We start from the raw sequence: 18,874 nt of genomic DNA on the forward strand, positions 1-18,874 counted from the left end.
ACGATCGAAGGATTTTAATCGTTCGATCGAACGATTTTCGTTCGAATCGAACGAAAATCGTTCGATTTTAACGATCGAATGGTCGAATGGTCGAACGATTTTGACGCGAACGCCTATTGGCGAACGTCGCGCGACGTTCGCGAACTTGCGGCGGACGCGAACAGTCGAAGTTCGCGCGAACTAAAAGCATTGTGCAAATACTTTATGGCAAAATTATAAGTTGCTTTCAAAGGCAATATTATGATAGATGTAAAAAAGTGTTTAATTTCTGGTGTCAGTATCTCTTCAACTATAAAATGCAGTAGTACAGTAAAACTTATAAAAGAAAATGTAGTATGATAATTTCATAATACAGCATTACTCGACAATGTATTGGAACATGTCATTCAATAGGCCACGGTCAAGAAAAGCCTTGAAACATTAATACCAAGAAACTTCAAAGAGCAAAAGACTATAGGTTGGGTAATATCTTTACAGCCAAAATAAACATGTAATTCAAAGTAGTAATGCAGTCTGTAAACTTGTCTTACTTGCACATGAACTGGTTGCTGCTTGTTATACCGTTGAGTACATAACACTCTCCTCCATTGACACAGTAGGTCTTCTCTTTGTCTGAACACTTAATAAGGTGACCTGGCCCAGCTGTGGTGTCACCTGACAAAACAGAAAATACCATTAGTATACTAGTATACAGATTTATTAGTGATGGCATTTATGCTACTAGAATAGTCTCCCAGGCAATCCCTTAAAAATGATCAAAATAAGGATAATTTTATTACAAATTTTGTTTGTTGTATGCATGGGAGTTTTTTTGCACACATTGAGATTTGCAATGTCAGTTGCACAAACAGGTTTGGCATTACACTCACTATAACAATCATGTTAAACCTTAATTAATTACCTTTTCTTTGTATAACAAAAGTGTACTATAAAATTAAAAGGACTGTATCTTAGTTGGGACTGTCAAATATTATACTCTGTAACATAGTTATACACTCCTGCAATAGTCATATCAAAGCTATGGACCACTGTACTTGGGAAAATGTGCCCACTGTTAGAAAATGAGCAGAAATAGTCATACCACATCATACCACATGGTTGTATGTTTTGGTTTTTTTTTTAACAAAAACACGTTCTTTGAAAATAGATTAGTACAGGTATAGGATCTATTATCCGGAATGCTCGGGACCTGGGCCATTCCGGATAAGGGGTTTTTCCGTAATTTGGAGCACTATCTACCAGTTTCTTTAAAAGTTAGAAAAAAACACAGTACAACAGTTTTGGTAGCTACAATTAGCTTATATTGTATATTTAATACAAAATATTTTATCAGGAATGCAGCTTGGGGATTTTTGTTAATGATGGTCCACTTGAAAAAATGTTTTGGTTCACAGCATTGTTTCAACAGCATTGAATAAAGCTGGCTCACATGTTTAATTTATTAGCGGGGGGTAGAGACGGAGATGAAAGAGAGAGAGAGCAAAAAATAAATTTCATAGAAACTTACAAGCAAGCGGGAGGCTCTAACCTGTGACCTGCAGACGCAAGACGCACAGCTACACCAACAGTGTCACAAGTGAGAGGTGTCAGAGGGGAACCGGAACTAAGCGCATATCACAAGCAGCGAGAGGAAAGTCCAGTAATGATTTGTCGAATATGTAATTTCTTTACTAAGTAGGAAGTAGGAAGGAACGGATGTCCGGTTTTGGAGCGGGTTGCCGGACCTTTTTTTTGAGAGACCTAATTCCGGATTTTGGAGCGGGTGCTCCAGAGTGCCGGTTTTTGGAGCGTGCCGGATGTTGGGACACCGGATAAGGGGTCCAATACCTGTATATAAACATTTGACTCTTACAAAAGTAAATCTATTAGGATATAGCCTGAGTGATTTTCGAAATATTAATTGACCTAGATATTTATAGTGATGTGCTCTACAAGTAAGAAACACAAAATCGACTGCTGCAGAACCTAACAGAAACATTTCTAAAAATATTATCTTTTAATATTCATTGAGACGATGTTCTCACTTCTGAATACTGTTGATTAGAAAAAATAATTTATGCATCAAGTGAAATTATTAAAATTGTTTTTTAACATCTGAGACACGCTGCTTAAACAATGAAATTTCACAACAATTGAAGACATTGGTTCATGTTAAATTAACTTTGTTTTGAACCATTTTCCCGCTTGGGATTAATGGCTGCACAAGCCAAAGATAACATATCAAGATGACAGCATTCAGCAGATACTGTAGGACAATGTATTGCCTGAGAGCATGTTCAAGAAAAAAATATGTATTTACTACAAGAGACATTTTATTTTGTGATAATACAGTACCAAATGTCACAGAGAGAATGTTTTCTAGATAAAAATGTACAAACTAAAACGTAAATGCTGTAGTTTATTTACAGTAACGTACTGTTATGTCAGCAGAAGCACACACTACATTTTCTAGTTTGACACAGGGGCTCCTACCACACTGATGATTTTTTAACAACTAGTACAGTTGCCAGACCTTTTGTTTGCTCCAGAGAGCAAAATTAGCACACTATTTTGTTTTTTCAAAATGAATCAGTTAATAGTGCTGCTCCAGCAGAATTCTGCACTGAAATCCATTTCTCAAAAGAGCAAACAGATTTTTTTATATTCAATTTTGAAATCTGACATGGAGCTAGACATATTGTCAATTTCCCAGCTGCTCCAAGTCATGACTTGTGCTCTGATAAACTTCAATCACTCTTTACTGCTGTACTGCAAGTTGGAGTGATATCACCCCCCTCCCTTTCCCCCCCAGCAGCCAAACAAAAGAACAATGGGAGGGTAACCAGATAACAGCTCCCTAACACAAGATAACAACTGCCTGGTAGATCTAAGAACAACACTCAATAGTAGAAACCCATGTCCCACTGAGACACATTCTGTTTGCTCTTTTGAGAAATGGATTTCAGTGCAGAAGTCTGCTGGAGTAGCACTATTAACTGATGCGTTTTGAAGAAAACATGTTTTCTGATGACAAGATCCCTTTAAAGATGACTGCAAATGCATACTGTACATACACAAGGAACTACACAATATTAAAAAATACTTGACCAGAGATAGTATATGATACTATAGACTCATGCTGTTCATAAAGCATGAAGAATAAAAGCAAGCAAACCTAAATACCTAAAATACCTATGTGTGTATAGAACAAATATTCATATATTATTCCAAAGAGAATGTTTTTATAAAATATATCATGTTAGGACTGACAATCTTCTATTATAATTTTCTTTTTTCCTTATTGATAAATCAGGCAGTACTTTTACTGAAAAGTCCAATAAAACATCAACCATAGAAATCCCAGGGGATAATAGCAAATTAATTCAAAATCCAATTTTTTAGTGGAAAAAAAACTCTAATGTTTTTAGATTTATTATGCTCCTAAACTGCTAAAAATCCAAATCAGAAAATACTCCTAAAACCTGTCAAAATCATGTAGAAGTCAATGGGAGATGGTCCCTTTAACAGTTGGAACATTTTACCTTGAGGATTCTCAATAATTTCCGGCTGTTTGAGCTGGCTTTCATTGCATAATCTGATAAATTCCAGTTTTTGAGACAACAACTTGATAAATTTGAGTTTTCAGAGCGACAATTCCAAAAAGTCACATGATTCAAATTGACGCTCGATTTTGTTGCGACTTGTTTCTCTCACAGATTTTATCGAGAATAATTATTGGTAAATTAAGGGCATTCAGGTTTGGGAGTTTGGTTGAAAAACAACAGACTTTGAGAAAAAGTCAAGTTTTAGTAAATATGCCACACATTAGTTTTGTTAAAAAAAAAAATTTTTTTCATTTGAGGGGTTGGAAAAAAAGACATTTAAACTTTTTATAATTTCCAAGTGGTAAACATATTCAACATCCCCTGAAACAGTAACTTCTGTTAATGGAGATTAGCCAAATCTTTTATCACAGGATTTCCTGTGCAAAGAATAATGCTCGGCATCAAGCTTCTGTTATCAAACTGCCTCATGCATTCCTTGGTAACTTCAGCATAGCAGGTATGAACAGATTTAGCACCCATATTGTTTCCTAATTAGAGCTTATGTCTAATTTCTAAGTAATTCAATAGGGCACCTATCAAAATAACATTGTTTTCACTATCAGATATGATGTCTAACAAAGTCTGCACTCTCATTGGGAGAAATAATTCTTGGGCTAGAAATTTTTCCTAGCAAATAATATGCCATATGAGGACTCTGTGAATAATGTGAATACCTCAGCTCACTCATTATGCACATGCCTGCGACACAATCTTATGCACATGCAAATAATGAGTGAGCTGGAAGATTTGGTCAGCCCTCACCAGAAGACACTATGGGGCACATTTACTTAGCTCGAGTGAAGGAATAGAATAAAAAAAACTTCAAATTTCAAATGATTTTTTTGGCTACTTCGACCATCATATTGGCTACTTCGACCTTCGACTACAACTTCAAATCAAACGATTCGAACTAAAAATCGTTCGACTATTCGACCATTCTAAAGTCGAAGTACTGTCTCTTTTAAAAAAACTTCGACCCCCTACTTCGCCACCTAAAACCTACTGAGGTGCAATGTTAGCCTAAGGGGAAGGTCCCCATAGGCTTCCTAACAATTTTCTGATCGAAGGAAAATCGTTTGATCGAAGGATTAAAATCCTCCGAATTGTTCGATTTGAAGGATTTAATCTTTCCATCAAACGATTTTTCCTTTGATCGTTCGATCGTAGGAAATGCGGTAAATCCTTCGACTTCGATATTCGAAGTCGAAGGATTTTACTTCGATGGTCAAATATTGAGGGTTAATAAACCCTCGATATTCGACCCTAAGTAAATGTGCCCCTATGGGTCTTTTTTTATCAAAATCCAATTTTTTCTGATTATTTTAATTTAAAAAGTCAGACAAAACTAGAATCCACAATTGGACCTTATTTGTTATTAAAAAATCATGATTTAATCGGATCAGGGACAAACAGGAAAACAATAGAGAGAAAAGCCGAATTATAAGTTTTTGTAAGAAAAAAATCCTGAATCGCTTGATTTTTTTCTCTCTTTTTAGTTTTCAGTAGTAAGGAAATTGTCTGATTTACCAAAGGAAATATATGAAACCAAAGTCAGTATAAAATGTATTGTACTAAGGTGAGACAGAAATAGATTTGACTTTGCTATTATTTGGAGTATTTATTACAATCCTTTAAAGCTGACTTAGAATTTTCCTAGCTTTGCAAGAAATCAGCACTTCAATCAATGTATACACCTAAACCAACTCTGGGAACTCAATGTGATTAACAAGGGCAACCAATTATGCACACGTAAATCGACACAAATGTAATACATTAACATTGGTTTCTTACTTGTCCTTCATATATCTGCCTTGAAAACATAATAATAATAGACAATATTTGGAGCCACATGTATTATTTAACCAATATTAGAAGATTTGCAAGAAAACAATTGAACATTTTTGGTACTATTTATTACTCTATTATGTTTTATTGAATATTTTTTCCATGTCATTTCAAGTTGCATTTATTCATTTATATATTTTTAGCTGAATTGGTAACATACTATATTCTTAATATGTTTTTAACTGATACTGCAAAATCCTTGAAAAATGGCAAAGCTGCAAACACTCCAGACAACAATCCCTCTGTGTAGCACAATACTTATGTACAAACTAATACTACTGTACAAAAAAAGCTTATTTTCTGACATAAACATATTGTAGATTTAGTTTTTACCATTTTTTAAAATTAAAATTTGAAATATCAATTAGTTTAATTTTCACTCTCTTGTGTTTTACTATCAGCAAATCATTAAAAAGGCAATTGGTTGGTATAATTCGCGAATTATGCAATTTTGCACATCCATTTATCAATCTGGCTACTGCTAATGTTGCAATCATATTTCCACCTGCTATACAAAGTAAATGATCCATGTCATGAAGATTCTTGGAAATTTTTTTTAAATCAGTACAGCCAACACTGATTCAGTTTCTAGAGATAACAAAAAAGAACATTGTACATCCTTAGGAATTCATTGTTCAAGAATGTAGGCTCCTGAAAAACTAAAGACACACTATACATAACTATAGAGGATAAGCAACTTTCTGATTTCTTATTTTCCAGCAACTAGTTGGAAATGGTGTAATGTAATTTGTAATTAGAAATTAAAGATTGCAACATACTTTGGTTATCAAATTTTAAATTGATTATTTGGTCTATTTAAAAGTCATGCATTATGTATTATTTTGTATTCTTATATCACTTGTATATTAAACAAAAAATATTTGCTCTAATGGTAAGAAAACATGGCAACAAATGGGATATTTGATATCAATAATCTAACAAAATTTACTAAATTACTGAAAATTTGCATAGAAAATTGTACTTGCGGGAAAAGTCTTGATAAAGTTGTGCGACAATTTGAATGATGCGACTTTTTCACCCAAAACTCTCGACAATCATGAACAAAAAAAAAAGGTTTCAATTTTTAAATGGACCATCTGCCATTAAGTTTTAAATGTCTTAGAAAGGTTTTAGCTGGAATATTAAATATAACATTTTTATAGTTTTTCTCTTTTAATAATTCAAATTTTCCTCTTTCAAACTCTTTCAAACTCTACCAGAAAAATCTGAGGCTTAATAAATAGGTCCCTTTGATTTCTGTGATACTTTAAATATAATGAATCAGAGGGTTATTTACTAAAATCCAAAAAATTTCCAGTTTTCCCAATTTTATTAAAACAGCTACGACCACACTCCTGTCCACATTTTTACTTCAGATTCTAGTACGAAATCCAGCGTACTAGAAAAAAAGGCTTGAATTTTGCCTAGGACAACTTCCGTTGACTTCTACATAAACTTGTCAGATTTTAGATGTTGAATATTTGACATTTGAGTTTTCGAGTATTCTTTGCTTTATAAATACCAGACATTCAAGTTTTTGGAATATAATTTGAATTTGTGAATTTTTGAGCAAATAAAATTCAAATTGTGGCAAGAATTCAAATTCAAACTTTGATAAATCACTTCCTAAAGGGCACATTTACTTAGCTCAAGTGAAGGATTCGAAGGAAAAAAAACTTAAAATTTCGAAGTTTTTTTTGGCTACTTCGACCTTCGACTAAGACTTGGAATTGAACGATTCGAACTAAAAATCGTTTGACTATTCCATAGTCAAAGTACTGTCTCTTTAAAAAAAACTTCGACCACCTACTTCACCACCTAAAACCTACCGAGCACCAATGTTAGCCTATGGGAAGGTACCCATAGGTTTTTCTTGCAATTTCTGATCGAAGGAAAATCGTTCGATCGATGAATTAAAATCCTTCGAATCGTACGATTCGATTGATAGTAAATATTCGACCAATAGTAAATGTGCCCCTCTGTGTTGTGTTTTTATATTACAGAAGATATCTTTAAAAAAACTAGTATGCTGTTAGTATGTATTTAATCCCTACACTATGAATGCAAGATATGTAAGCTATGCAGTCTAAATTGTGATTTGTCCATGTAGATTTGCTTGGCATTGTTCCAATTAGTAAGATGACCCTTCACTTCCATCCTGCAAATGAGGAAGGAGAGGAACACCAATAGCAAATAAGGGAAAACTTGTGTGCTAAGGATTTTGCATAAGGGGTTTCCTTTAAGTTTGGATAATTTTCAATAAATAGCTATTTAGCTATGTATGCTCATATATGTCATATTTACTTGCATTTTAGGATAATTTTGATTTTGTTTTTTTGAAAGTGATTTGTCTTAATGTCAGTTTAATCGCCACCAAATAGCAAGTTGTTCTGGGTCCTTACAACTGACCTTATTTAATGATTTCATTTTGTATCAACACAGCCATGGAAAGCTACTCCATCAATGTCACCTAGAGACCAGGGCCAGTTTTATTTTTAATAATTACTTAATTTTCCCAATTGGTTAAGGAACAGAAATTTAAGGGGCCGATTCACTAACTTCAAGTGAAGGATTCGAAGGTAAAAAACTTCAAATTTCTAAGTTTTTTTTTGGCTACTTCGACCATCGAATGGGCTACTTCGACCTTCGACTACGACTTTGATAGTCGAAGTACTGTCTCTTTAAAAAAAACTTCGACCCCCTAGTTCGCCATCTAAAAGCTACCGAAGTCAATGTTAGCCTATGGGGAAGGTCCCCATAGGCTTGGCTAACTTTTTTTGATCGAAGGCTATTCCTTCGATCGTTGGATTAAAATCCTTTGAATCGTTCGATTTGAAGGATTTTATCGTTCGATCGAAGGAATTATCCTTCGATCATTCGATCGAACGATATTCGAAGTCGAAGGATTTTAATTCTTAGTCGAATATCGAGGGTTAATTAGTGAATCGGCCCCTAAGTGTTAAGTTCATAAATAAAGATACACATTTAAACATATAAGGGCATATTTATCAAGGGTCCAATTTTGAGTTGAAAAAACTTCAAATTCGAATTCAAAAAGACCAACCGAATTTAAGTCGAAGTTTCTTTTTAATCGAATAGGTCCGTATTCGATCGAATTCGATTTGAAGTTTTTCCCCAAAAAAACTTTGATTTTTTAAAGTCCACCAGTTGACTCCAAATGGGTTCTAGGAGGTCTCCCATAGGCTAAAACAGAAATTCTGCAGGGTTTTAGATGGCAAATGGTCGAAGTTGAATTTTTAAAGAGACAGTACATGATTAATTTCGATATTCGAATTTTTGAAAATTTCAGAACATTTTGTCTCCTTTTCAGAATCATAAATATCTGGAGGCACATTTATCAAGATTCAAATTTCTAATTCATGTGAGTTCTTTTTTAACTCACATGAATTTGTATTTTACTCGAAATTCAATTGGGGGGTAATTTATATAAAAAATCAAATATGTCAAAATCAGCTGAATTTTACCGACCCGAAACTTGAATCAAATTAGATTTGAATTCGACCAAACTCAATTCTAGTTTTTTCTCCCAAAAAACATGAATGTCAGGCAGGCTACAAACATCTAAAGGGCCAGAGTATGATAACGCTTGAAAATCAAATTTGAATATTTAAAAATACTCTAATCGAGTTTGGGTAATTCCCAAGTCGAATTTGACAGTTTTGACCATAAAAAAAATTAGAACATTCTAATTTTCAATTTGACCCTTAATAAATTTGCCCCATAGTGTATATGTAGCATTAATTTGTTGCCTTGTTGATAGGAAATAGCATTAACTTTATTGGCGATGTATATGTGTATATAATACACAAAAGCCATGAACATCTTGTAAATTATATCCTTATAAACGGTGAGTTCTGATGTCATCAGTTATAAACGGTGAGTTCTGATGTCATTTCTGTCACATGACTCACTGAAACTTGTGTATTATAATAAATAAAGTACCCCCAGTTGCAAAATATGAGGATATTAGAAGTTACCTCGGAGTTCCATGACCTGTATAAAAACACTCGGCCTTCGGCCTCGTGTTTTTATATGGTCATGAAACTCCTCGGTAACTTATAATATCCTTATATTTTACAAGAGGGGGTACTTTATTCACTATATATTTATATATATATATATATATATATATATATATATATATAGTCTGACAATGGGAAACGGCAAAGCTTCATTGCATGGGATGTCACTGAAAATAAACCTCTGCTGAGAAACTGTAGCATAGACAAATTGTTTACAAATTATTACTGATCCAGGGCATTATCTGCAAGGGCTTCCATGTCTACACTTGTCTATGTAGATGTCCTCCGGATACTCTAGTTTTCTTCCATACTACAAAAAATATATATAGGCAGGATAAGTGCTCCTCCCCTAAGAAATATACTGCTGAAGATGCAAAGTTGTGCATGCAAAAGGAACAGCCAGCAAGAAACTCAATTTACATTGGACACTTTGTGATACAGATTGGAGCAATTGTTGGGGGTGCATACATCCATCTGGTCATGTCATTTCCTATAGTGTATTTTTGAACAAACTACTCTTTATTTTTTACCGTTTGCTTTTTTTCTGTAATAAGAAAATCATATGGTTTTGTACTGGATTTTTTGAATCACGAAATCAAGTACATTTAATTTGAGTAATATTTATCAATTAAGATTTACTTATCATGAATCATTTTATGCAATATTTTTTTACAATTAAATTTCAAAACTACAGCTCAACATACAGTAGCAGTATTCAGTGAAGAAATTCCCATAAAAGCAATTAGGTACCATCACCCAGATTGACTTTGCAAAGAAGCTGAATGAAATTGACTCATGAGCCATTAGGCAGCTGGCATCAGGCCAACCTGCTAACAAATAGCTTCACATAGTAACTCTTTCAGACCACTGTATAAATAAATTTTGGCACATAAAAAAATATATACACTATATATATATATATATATATATATATATATATATATATATATATATATATATATATATACACAAACACATATTAGAGCATACTGAATTAGTAGGAATTAGTATGTCTCATAATTCAGCATTTATTTATTACAATATTAAGACTAAGCATATTTGATATTACAAATATTATTGTGATTGCTGTTATATTTAACAATGTATCATTATATAAAAATTATATAAAAATCTACATTTCAAATTTTGCAAGAAAAACATACTTTTTTCAGTTGAAACTTTAATTAAATATTTATTTGTTCATTAAAACTGAACTATTTTTTTCAATTAATTATTTAAATACATTCATCTAGCTTTTTAATCTAGATTTGTTCTAGTATAAGAAATGCTCATTATTGTTGAAAACTGTAAAAATGTATACATTAAAAAGAAAAAAGGAAAACCTTTCAGTATTTCTGCACTCTGTTGTCAAAAAAGGATATTCTCTGCAAAAATAGATTGCCACATGCAGCTCCAGAAATGCAGACATCACAAATGCTGTACATGAAACTGATATTCATACCTTATAGGGGCAAATTTACTTAAGGTCGAATAGCGAGGGTTAATTAACCCTCGATATTCGACTGTCGACGTTAAATCCTTCGACTTCGAATATCGAAGTCAAAGGATTTAGCGCTATTCGTTCGATCGATAGATTAAAATCCTTTGAATCCTTTTTCTTCAACCTTAAAAAGCTAGCTAAGCCTATGGGGACCTTCCCCATAGGCTAACATTGACTTCGGTAGCTTTTAGGTGGAGAAGTAGGGGGTCGAAGTTTTTTCTTAAAGAGACAGTACTTCAACTATCGAATGGTCGAATAGTCAAAGATTTTTAGTTTGAATCATTCGATTCAAAGTCGTAGTCGAAGTAGCCCATTCGATGGTCGAAGTAGCCAAAAAAAACATTCGAAATTCGAAGTTTTTTTTATTCATTCCTTCACTTGAGCTAAGTAAATGGTCCCCATAATGTTGGACTGGTTGTAAAAAATATATTCCCCCAAAACAGAGGAATTCCAGACAGATGATTTAATACATTTCAATTCCTCATGCAGTTTAAAGATTATATCTAACAACTATGCCCTTAAATTCCATTTGAATATACATCTTAGACATAAAACACAAGCTTGTTGACTTAACTTGCATATGGAAACAATGTTCATGCAGAAAACTGAAAGAAATCCAAACAGAGAATAATATGTTTACATTCTGGTTTGCCATTGATATAACACTTTTTGCCCTAAGAATTCCAGTAGTACTCTACAATGCTCACACAGCAAAGATGAGTAGAACATAAATGTTGGATAAAGTATATTAGTGATAAGTAATACCAAAACCAATTGGGGGATACCAATCATTAGAAATTTCTGCAAAGTGTGGAACAGATAAAATGTCTCTACAGTAGACATGTTTGTTCAGAGCTACATGAATGCTCAACAAGGTCAAAATCAAGAAATTAATACATGTTAGAATTTTCAATAACATGAGCATATATTAACTTCACATCTGACAGCAGGACCGGAACTAGGGGTATGGGGGGCGCATGGGGGCACCAGGCACATACCTTTTACTGCTGCCTACCCTAGTCGGTCTGCAGAGTCCTGCACTTTTCTGCAGAGTCCTGTGCTTGTTCATGCATATGGACCACAACATCAAGTTTACACGAGAAGATGTGCAAGATAACATAGTGGCGCTCATTTATAAAAACTGGGCAAATTTGCACATGGGCAGTTACCTATAGCAATCAGTGACTGGCTTTTTTAGCCAGCTGCAGGTTGAACAATAAAAGCAAACATTTGATCGGTTGCCATGGGTTACTGCCCAGGTGCAAATTTGCCCAGTGTTTATAGATGAGCCCCACTGGCTTTTTGGACTGTTTTGGTAGTAGTCAGAGAGGGTGTAAAGCTGGAAATAGAGGTCTACAGGAAACCTACCCACACAGACCAGTACCTGCTGTTTGACTCCCACCATCCACTAGATCACAAACTGGGGGTCATCAAAACTACATCACAGAACAGACAAGATCCCACCAGCACAGAAGCTAAGTTGAAAGAGATGAAACATCTCAGAGGGGCCCTGAAGACATGTGGGTATCTAGATTGGGCTTTTGTGAAAACCAGTGGAAAAAGAAGGAATAATACCACGACTACCAGTAAAGGTGGAAAACAGGACAGGAGAAATAACTTGGTCCTCCCATATGTAGCTGGGGTGTCTGAAAAATTTAGAACGATGTTTAATAAACACCACAACCCTATCTGCTTTAAACCCAGCAACACACTGAGGCAGCAACTAGTTCACCAAAAACCCCCACCCCAAAGCACAAGAAGACTAACATTGTGTATGCAGTGCAGTGAGGAATGCTCTGATTTGTATGTGGGGGAAACCAAACAACAGTTACACCAGTGTACGGAGCAGCTCCTCTGGTCAGAACTAAGCCGTGTACCTACATCTAAAAGAAAAAGGACACACGTTTGAAGACTGCCAAGTCCAGATTCTAGACCGGGAAAGTGACTGGTTCAAAAGGTGTTAAAGAAGCCATATATGTAAAAATGGACAACCCAAGTCTGAATAGAAGCGGGGGGGGGGGGGGGTTGCGACATCTATTGTCTGCCACATATAATGCTGTTTTGGCACCCCTCCCATCAAAGCTCCAATCTTGGTAATACATCAACACCTAATTTAATCGCATCAATGTGGATTATGATAAACAGATTATGCTGATTAGAGCAACATTTCAGAGGATATATATTCTCGAAGGAAGATTTACAAATTATTGTGAATTGAGCAAGCCAGTTGGATGACTGGTGAAACGTCTTCAAGGAAAAAACCACAGCAAGTCCAGTTGATTTGACTTATTTCTATAGATGTACAAAAGTTATGTTCAACAAATAGTAGTGACAGTCACCCACTGATATCATCAGATAAGCAACACATGCAGAGATCTTATCTGCAGCTGACATAAATCTATTAACCTGTCCGATCAATTTAACAAACTATTCCCATTGTAAGAGAAATGTCTGGACACAACACATGCAATCCAAACATTTTACAAATCTTTGATTCATTTAACTATATCTTTGCATCTATGGCTAGCTTTACTTGGAGCTTCTAGCAAGTGTAACTATCAGTTGTCCTTTTCCTGAGAGAAAAAATATTCACCAACCATATATTCTGAACCGCAGCCAATGGCTTAGGTCAAAGTCACACTATGTGACAAATGGCACATGCACAGCTTCAGCCTAAGTGCAACTACACAAAGCAGAGATCATCCAGAAAAAGCATGAAAGAAGGCAGGTAAATCTACTGTGTAGCTAATACACTGGCTAAAGCTGTGCCTGTAAGAGCAGCTACACAGAGCTACAGAAGATTGCAGATCTGCTTCTTTCCACCTGTCTACAAAATGAAGGCACAGAGACGCAGAGTGATGTAGAGCCAGTGTTTGGTGGGAGATTTATGAAGGTGTGAAACTAAAGCTCCTCCCAATAATTTAGAGGCATATTTATCAATGGGTGAAAGTTACACAAAAATCCCATAGGAATCAGTAAAGAGTGGTGGAACTTTACTTTTGTGAGCTTTAATTTCATACCTTGATAAATATGCCCCTTAGTATGACTTTGGCCTTAAATGTATTGTCATGAAGAGGTATAATACAAGAGTGATTGTTGCATTAATGTCATAAACAATGGGTGTCAACATCTGCAAATGATAATCCATGGCTTCCCCTAATGGAACTGCCCAAAGGGAATTTAAATATGCTTAGAAAAACCAAAATATATTAAAGTAATTTACAATAAAAGAAACTGTGTGTAATGGCAGAGAGCATCACCACTAATTTTAAAAATGAAACATAATTTAGGACCTTATCAAGTAACCCACATCCTGGTGCCATGGGAAAACATGCAACACTTCTTACTATAATCAGTGGGAAGCAAATAATGGTTATTGGAAATATTTTATCTGTAATTGAACTGTAAGCAAAGGTGTACCTCAGCCAAATCTGTACTTTTCACACAGGACTATTTTATAATTCAATCTTGATTTTTTTTTTTTTTTAATTTTTTACCTTGTTCTAATAAAAGCTGCTTGTAATATTTATTAAGCTTTGAGCCAGACAGACTGCATGTCAGCTATTGCAAAAATCAGGAACTGAACTTTAATATATTATGCCTACATGACTATTATGATTTCTCTTTTTCTTTTCACATCTAAGCAGTTAAATGCTGCCTGTCTTTAAATGGTGAGTCTGTACAGACACAATAAATCTCTTGATATTAAAGTAACATGGCAGCATCTCATTGACCTCTAGCATTACAATCAAAGACTGAAAAAAGAACGTAAGCCTTTTTCACATGATTTTTTTGTTCTGTGAAAACAACACAGATTTCAACATAACATCTCCATGTAAAAAACATATTGCTCATACCAGAGAAGCATGTTAAATATTAAAACATATGTATAAATGGGTTAACGTGTAATTATTACTGCATATTTTATCATATTGGTGTCCTTCTTGACATACCCTTTATATACAGGCATAGCAAATCCTACAGTCTGCAAAATCTGTTTAGTCTTCATAAACGCCACCAATTTAGGTTATTCAAATCAGGGATTCCATTAAGAAACAGATGGATGGATATACATTTCTGCATGGCTCTTTTAGTTCTTGAAAGAGGGCATTTCAAAGACTAATATTTATTGCCCCCAAATAACTATATCGGATCTGTCAGTAAAAAAAATATTACTGGAAACCTATTTAACTGCCATATCAAATCATATCAAAGGCTTACTTTCATTTTTTTTACATTTTGTTTCTTGGTTTACATTTTGTCTTCTCTGTGTAGGGGCCCATAGGGGTTAATTTGCCCCTATGGCTTTAAGTCCCTACCCTTTTCCTTAGTTACTAGGCAAAAGCCTGTGTATCCATTTGAGTTTAAGCTTAGTGTTATTGGCCAATAGGTGTAATGACAATTGCATTGTAAGGATTGGCATCTTCCTCTTTGGCTGCTGGATGCTGATCCAGCTGGGTGTGCCAAGGGGAGCCTGGGTACAGCAAGGCCCAGAGAAGCAAGTGTTCTGGAGAGAAGTCAGGTACCAGGAAGTCCCGTGAATGAGGTTTAGCTATAGTAAGGCAGACTTGTAATAGTCTCTCTAGGAGAGAAAGGTTGATAGCAGTTGATGCTCCAACAAGGATTTGCAGTAGGGAGTAACTTCCCAGAGGCTCTGTGTGAATGCCTCCAGTGCAAGGACCTCAGTGAAGAGGGTGTTAGGTTAGCTGTCAACTTCCTGAACAGTGCACTGGATGGGAATGGCATACTGAATACTGCAATTGCCTATTACCTGATGTGACTGTGTGTCATGTGCTAACACTTCATCTTTGTACGTGAGTAAACCTGGGGATATTGTCTTCGGACTAATAAACAGTTTATTGTTTGGATCATAAGAACCTCCTGGCGCCCAATCATTTTGTATGTTTTGTAAGCACAGTAGCCTGAGTGTTGTAGTTGCACTACACCTTCGAGGGAATGCTTCCACTTAGCGAAGGCTCTGATCCTGAAGTCTGAGTCCAAATGTAACCATGCTCTGCTAACTAGCTGGAAAGTGGATAGCCCAGAAAGGCGTTACATCTGCATTTCCAGATCTTGCAATGAGCATTTACATTTGGCTCAGGACAATATCATTCCAGTCCCACCTCTAAGGGCTGCATTTTACAGCTCCACATTTCCATTACACATCTCACTTCTCTTATTTCTCCTTCTTTTTCTGTTCGGTCTCCTCTACCTAAGATTTTTAAATTAGGAATAGGGTCTCTTTCCTGTGTGATAATGAGTTCTTAGCACTTATTTACTTAATTTTATTTACTGAACTATTTAATACATTTTTTCAAGCTCCCCCATCTCCCACTAAGCTGCCATTTTTATTTTATTATTTATTTAATTATACATGCTTATGAAGCCGGCATTGACATGTATTCACAGAACACGCTCTAAGTGGCGTGTGCCACAATGACAGCCGACAGCAGTGGTAACTGGTGGGTTTTCTTAGGCAGAGCTAATATATACCACTACAGCTGAAAAAGACTGAATTAAACACACATCAAAGCATGATAGCATATAATCATGTTTAACTGGAAGTGTGAAATAAATAACTTGGCTTCTTGCATTACAGCATCATGATTCATTTGGAATAAACTGCACCTTTATCATCAAGCAAATCATGTTAAACATGAAAAATAAAAAGTTCATGTAGAAAAAACCCACACTGTGATTTTTTTAACTTTTATGCTTCTGCATACTACACAAATACAGAATTTTCTGGTAAACTATTTGAAAGCATATTTGTGATTGCTACAGGTTACAAGACCTAGTGCAGCTTTACATTACCTAAATCCCAGTTGATTAATTTCTTCTCATTATATAGTAATCAACATTACGGGAGTTATTTACTAAACTCTGGTCTGGCTTTTTGGCCCAAAACTCAAATTTTTTGAGATTTATTCAAGCTTGACGCAGCCCGAATCTGAAATCCGCCATCTCAGACCTGCCGGAGTAGTGTATAAATCAATGGCAGAGGTCCCTATCATATTTTGTAGTTTATGTGGTCCACGCTGGAATTTTCTGGCAAAAATCTGAAAAATTTGGGCTTTTCAGGAAATTGCCCAAAAATCATACGATTCAGGTTTTCACTCAATTTTATTGAGTTTTTGCCCATATAGATTAAATCTATGATTTTTTTTAATAAAAAATAAGGTCAAATTGTGGATTCTAGTTTAAAACTTTTTATATTTAAAAAATCTGAAACATTCAGATTTTGATTAATACTAAGATAATATTATGTAAAAATCCTTCCAACTTGCATTTCGTTAACATAGAAAAGTATCCTTATGTGAAACGCATGTGATCCTTCCCAAGGGAGCAAAGGGTTGATTTAAATAAAACAACACCTGGATAGGACATATGAGCATTTTATTGGTCTATGGGGAAATATGTTACATCAGTTTCTCTAGCTACTATTTAATTCTTTGTTGGCACATGTATTGCAGCTAAAATCAAGCGGATACAATCAAATTCTGGAATTACCACTTGTTAAAGAAAAAAAATGTATTTATTATGAAAAAGAATGCAAGTACAAGTTTTCATAAAAGGTAACTTCTCAGATATGCATCAAGGGCACTGACTGTCCACTTCCTGAATTCTGCCTCCAGCCACTAATTAGCCAGATTGATTTGATGCTCACAAGCACTTACACCAGTCAGTAGGGGTGTCAGCATTCACAGCAAGCACCCATGCACATTCTATCTGAAAGTCAACCCAAATACAGCACAAACCAGACTATAACTATCTTGGAAATCTAAACAATTATGTAGATACTCTTATTAGGAATAAGAATTTGAAATTGTTAAATTGTATAAGAAATGTAAATTGTTTCATGGTGCAGGCTTAGCTATAACAGCTCTTACAGACAAGCATTTCTTCATGAGGTTCGTTGTGATGGAACGCATGAAAGATTCACCACAAGGAACCACTTGATGAAAGCAATCTTATATTAATGCAAGTGAGTTTGGAGCAGCCAGAAAAACAATGGGGATCATTTATAAATTTCTCCCAGCACATATTTATTCGCAGATGGTCGTATTACCCATGTTTTTTCCTTAATGCTAAAATATTGCATTGCTGTGCCCATCTTTCTGTTTTTTGTGAAAACAAATTTTCACAAATGAGATGTGTGTTTGCATGATTTATACTCTACTAAATGCTTCTACTTGGAAAAACATGCAAGTATTGTTGCAATGTATTGTTGCAATGTTAAAATAATTAAGCCAATAGACACGTTTGAGTCCATGATGTTTCAATACATGAGCTACTAACCATTTACATAAAAATGAGTAGCTAAAAAGCAAGTACAGGCAGCAAGTAAATACATGATATTGTCAATGACCAGTTATAAGAAAAAGTTTATGTAAATACTATTTAGGAATGAATCTAAACTCTAATCCCCATATGTAACAAAAGGCACTAAGTTTGCCCAGGAGCAGAACCCATAGCAACCAATAAGATGTATGCTTTTAATCAGGTGACCAGAAAATACTACCTCTGATTGGTTGATATGGTAAACTTAGTGTATTTTATTACATAACCCCCTAAAACTGTATAGACCAAATACTTTTGTAAAGAAAAACAGCGATCCCGCACATCTATTTGCACAATTAATGCAGCTTCCAAAAAGGTCAAAATAAAGCATGATGAGTTTCAGTTCAACTGCTGTATGTAAATTATTGATCTGGCTGGAGGAAACAGCATATCAATATTTTGTAATGAATGTCCTGCTTACTGAACTGTGCTGTGAAATATAATAGTACTTAAAAATTAAAGATAATATTGTCCAACATCCCATCTGTGTCTAATTAGACAAATGTGCTTGTTATCTTAATAGCTGGTAAACAAGAATGAGAACATTGATAAAAAAAATT

At 34.8% G+C, this 18,874-nt stretch overlaps 1 protein-coding gene across 12 annotated transcripts in view; it reads right to left on the reverse strand.

Annotated features, from left to right (window-relative positions):
- The window catches only part of LOC108706826 (pro-neuregulin-1, membrane-bound isoform-like), a 516,025-nt gene that overhangs the window by 25,860 nt on the left and 471,291 nt on the right, over positions 1-18,874 (reverse strand). For 8 of the 12 annotated variants that reach the window (XM_041579862.1, XM_041579861.1, XM_041579860.1 and 5 more), the window contains one exon: positions 531-654. In XM_041579862.1, the coding sequence (XP_041435796.1) occupies positions 531-654 (124 nt within the window). Of the gene's footprint in view, positions 1-530; positions 655-1,507; positions 1,655-18,874 lie in introns of those variants that run through there. The other 4 variants (XM_041579865.1, XM_041579864.1, XM_018243569.2 and 1 more) reach the window with 3 other exon arrangements.

Source organism: Xenopus laevis, chromosome 1S, assembly GCF_017654675.1.
Source record: "Xenopus laevis strain J_2021 chromosome 1S, Xenopus_laevis_v10.1, whole genome shotgun sequence".
NCBI lineage: Eukaryota > Metazoa > Chordata > Amphibia > Anura > Pipidae > Xenopus > Xenopus laevis.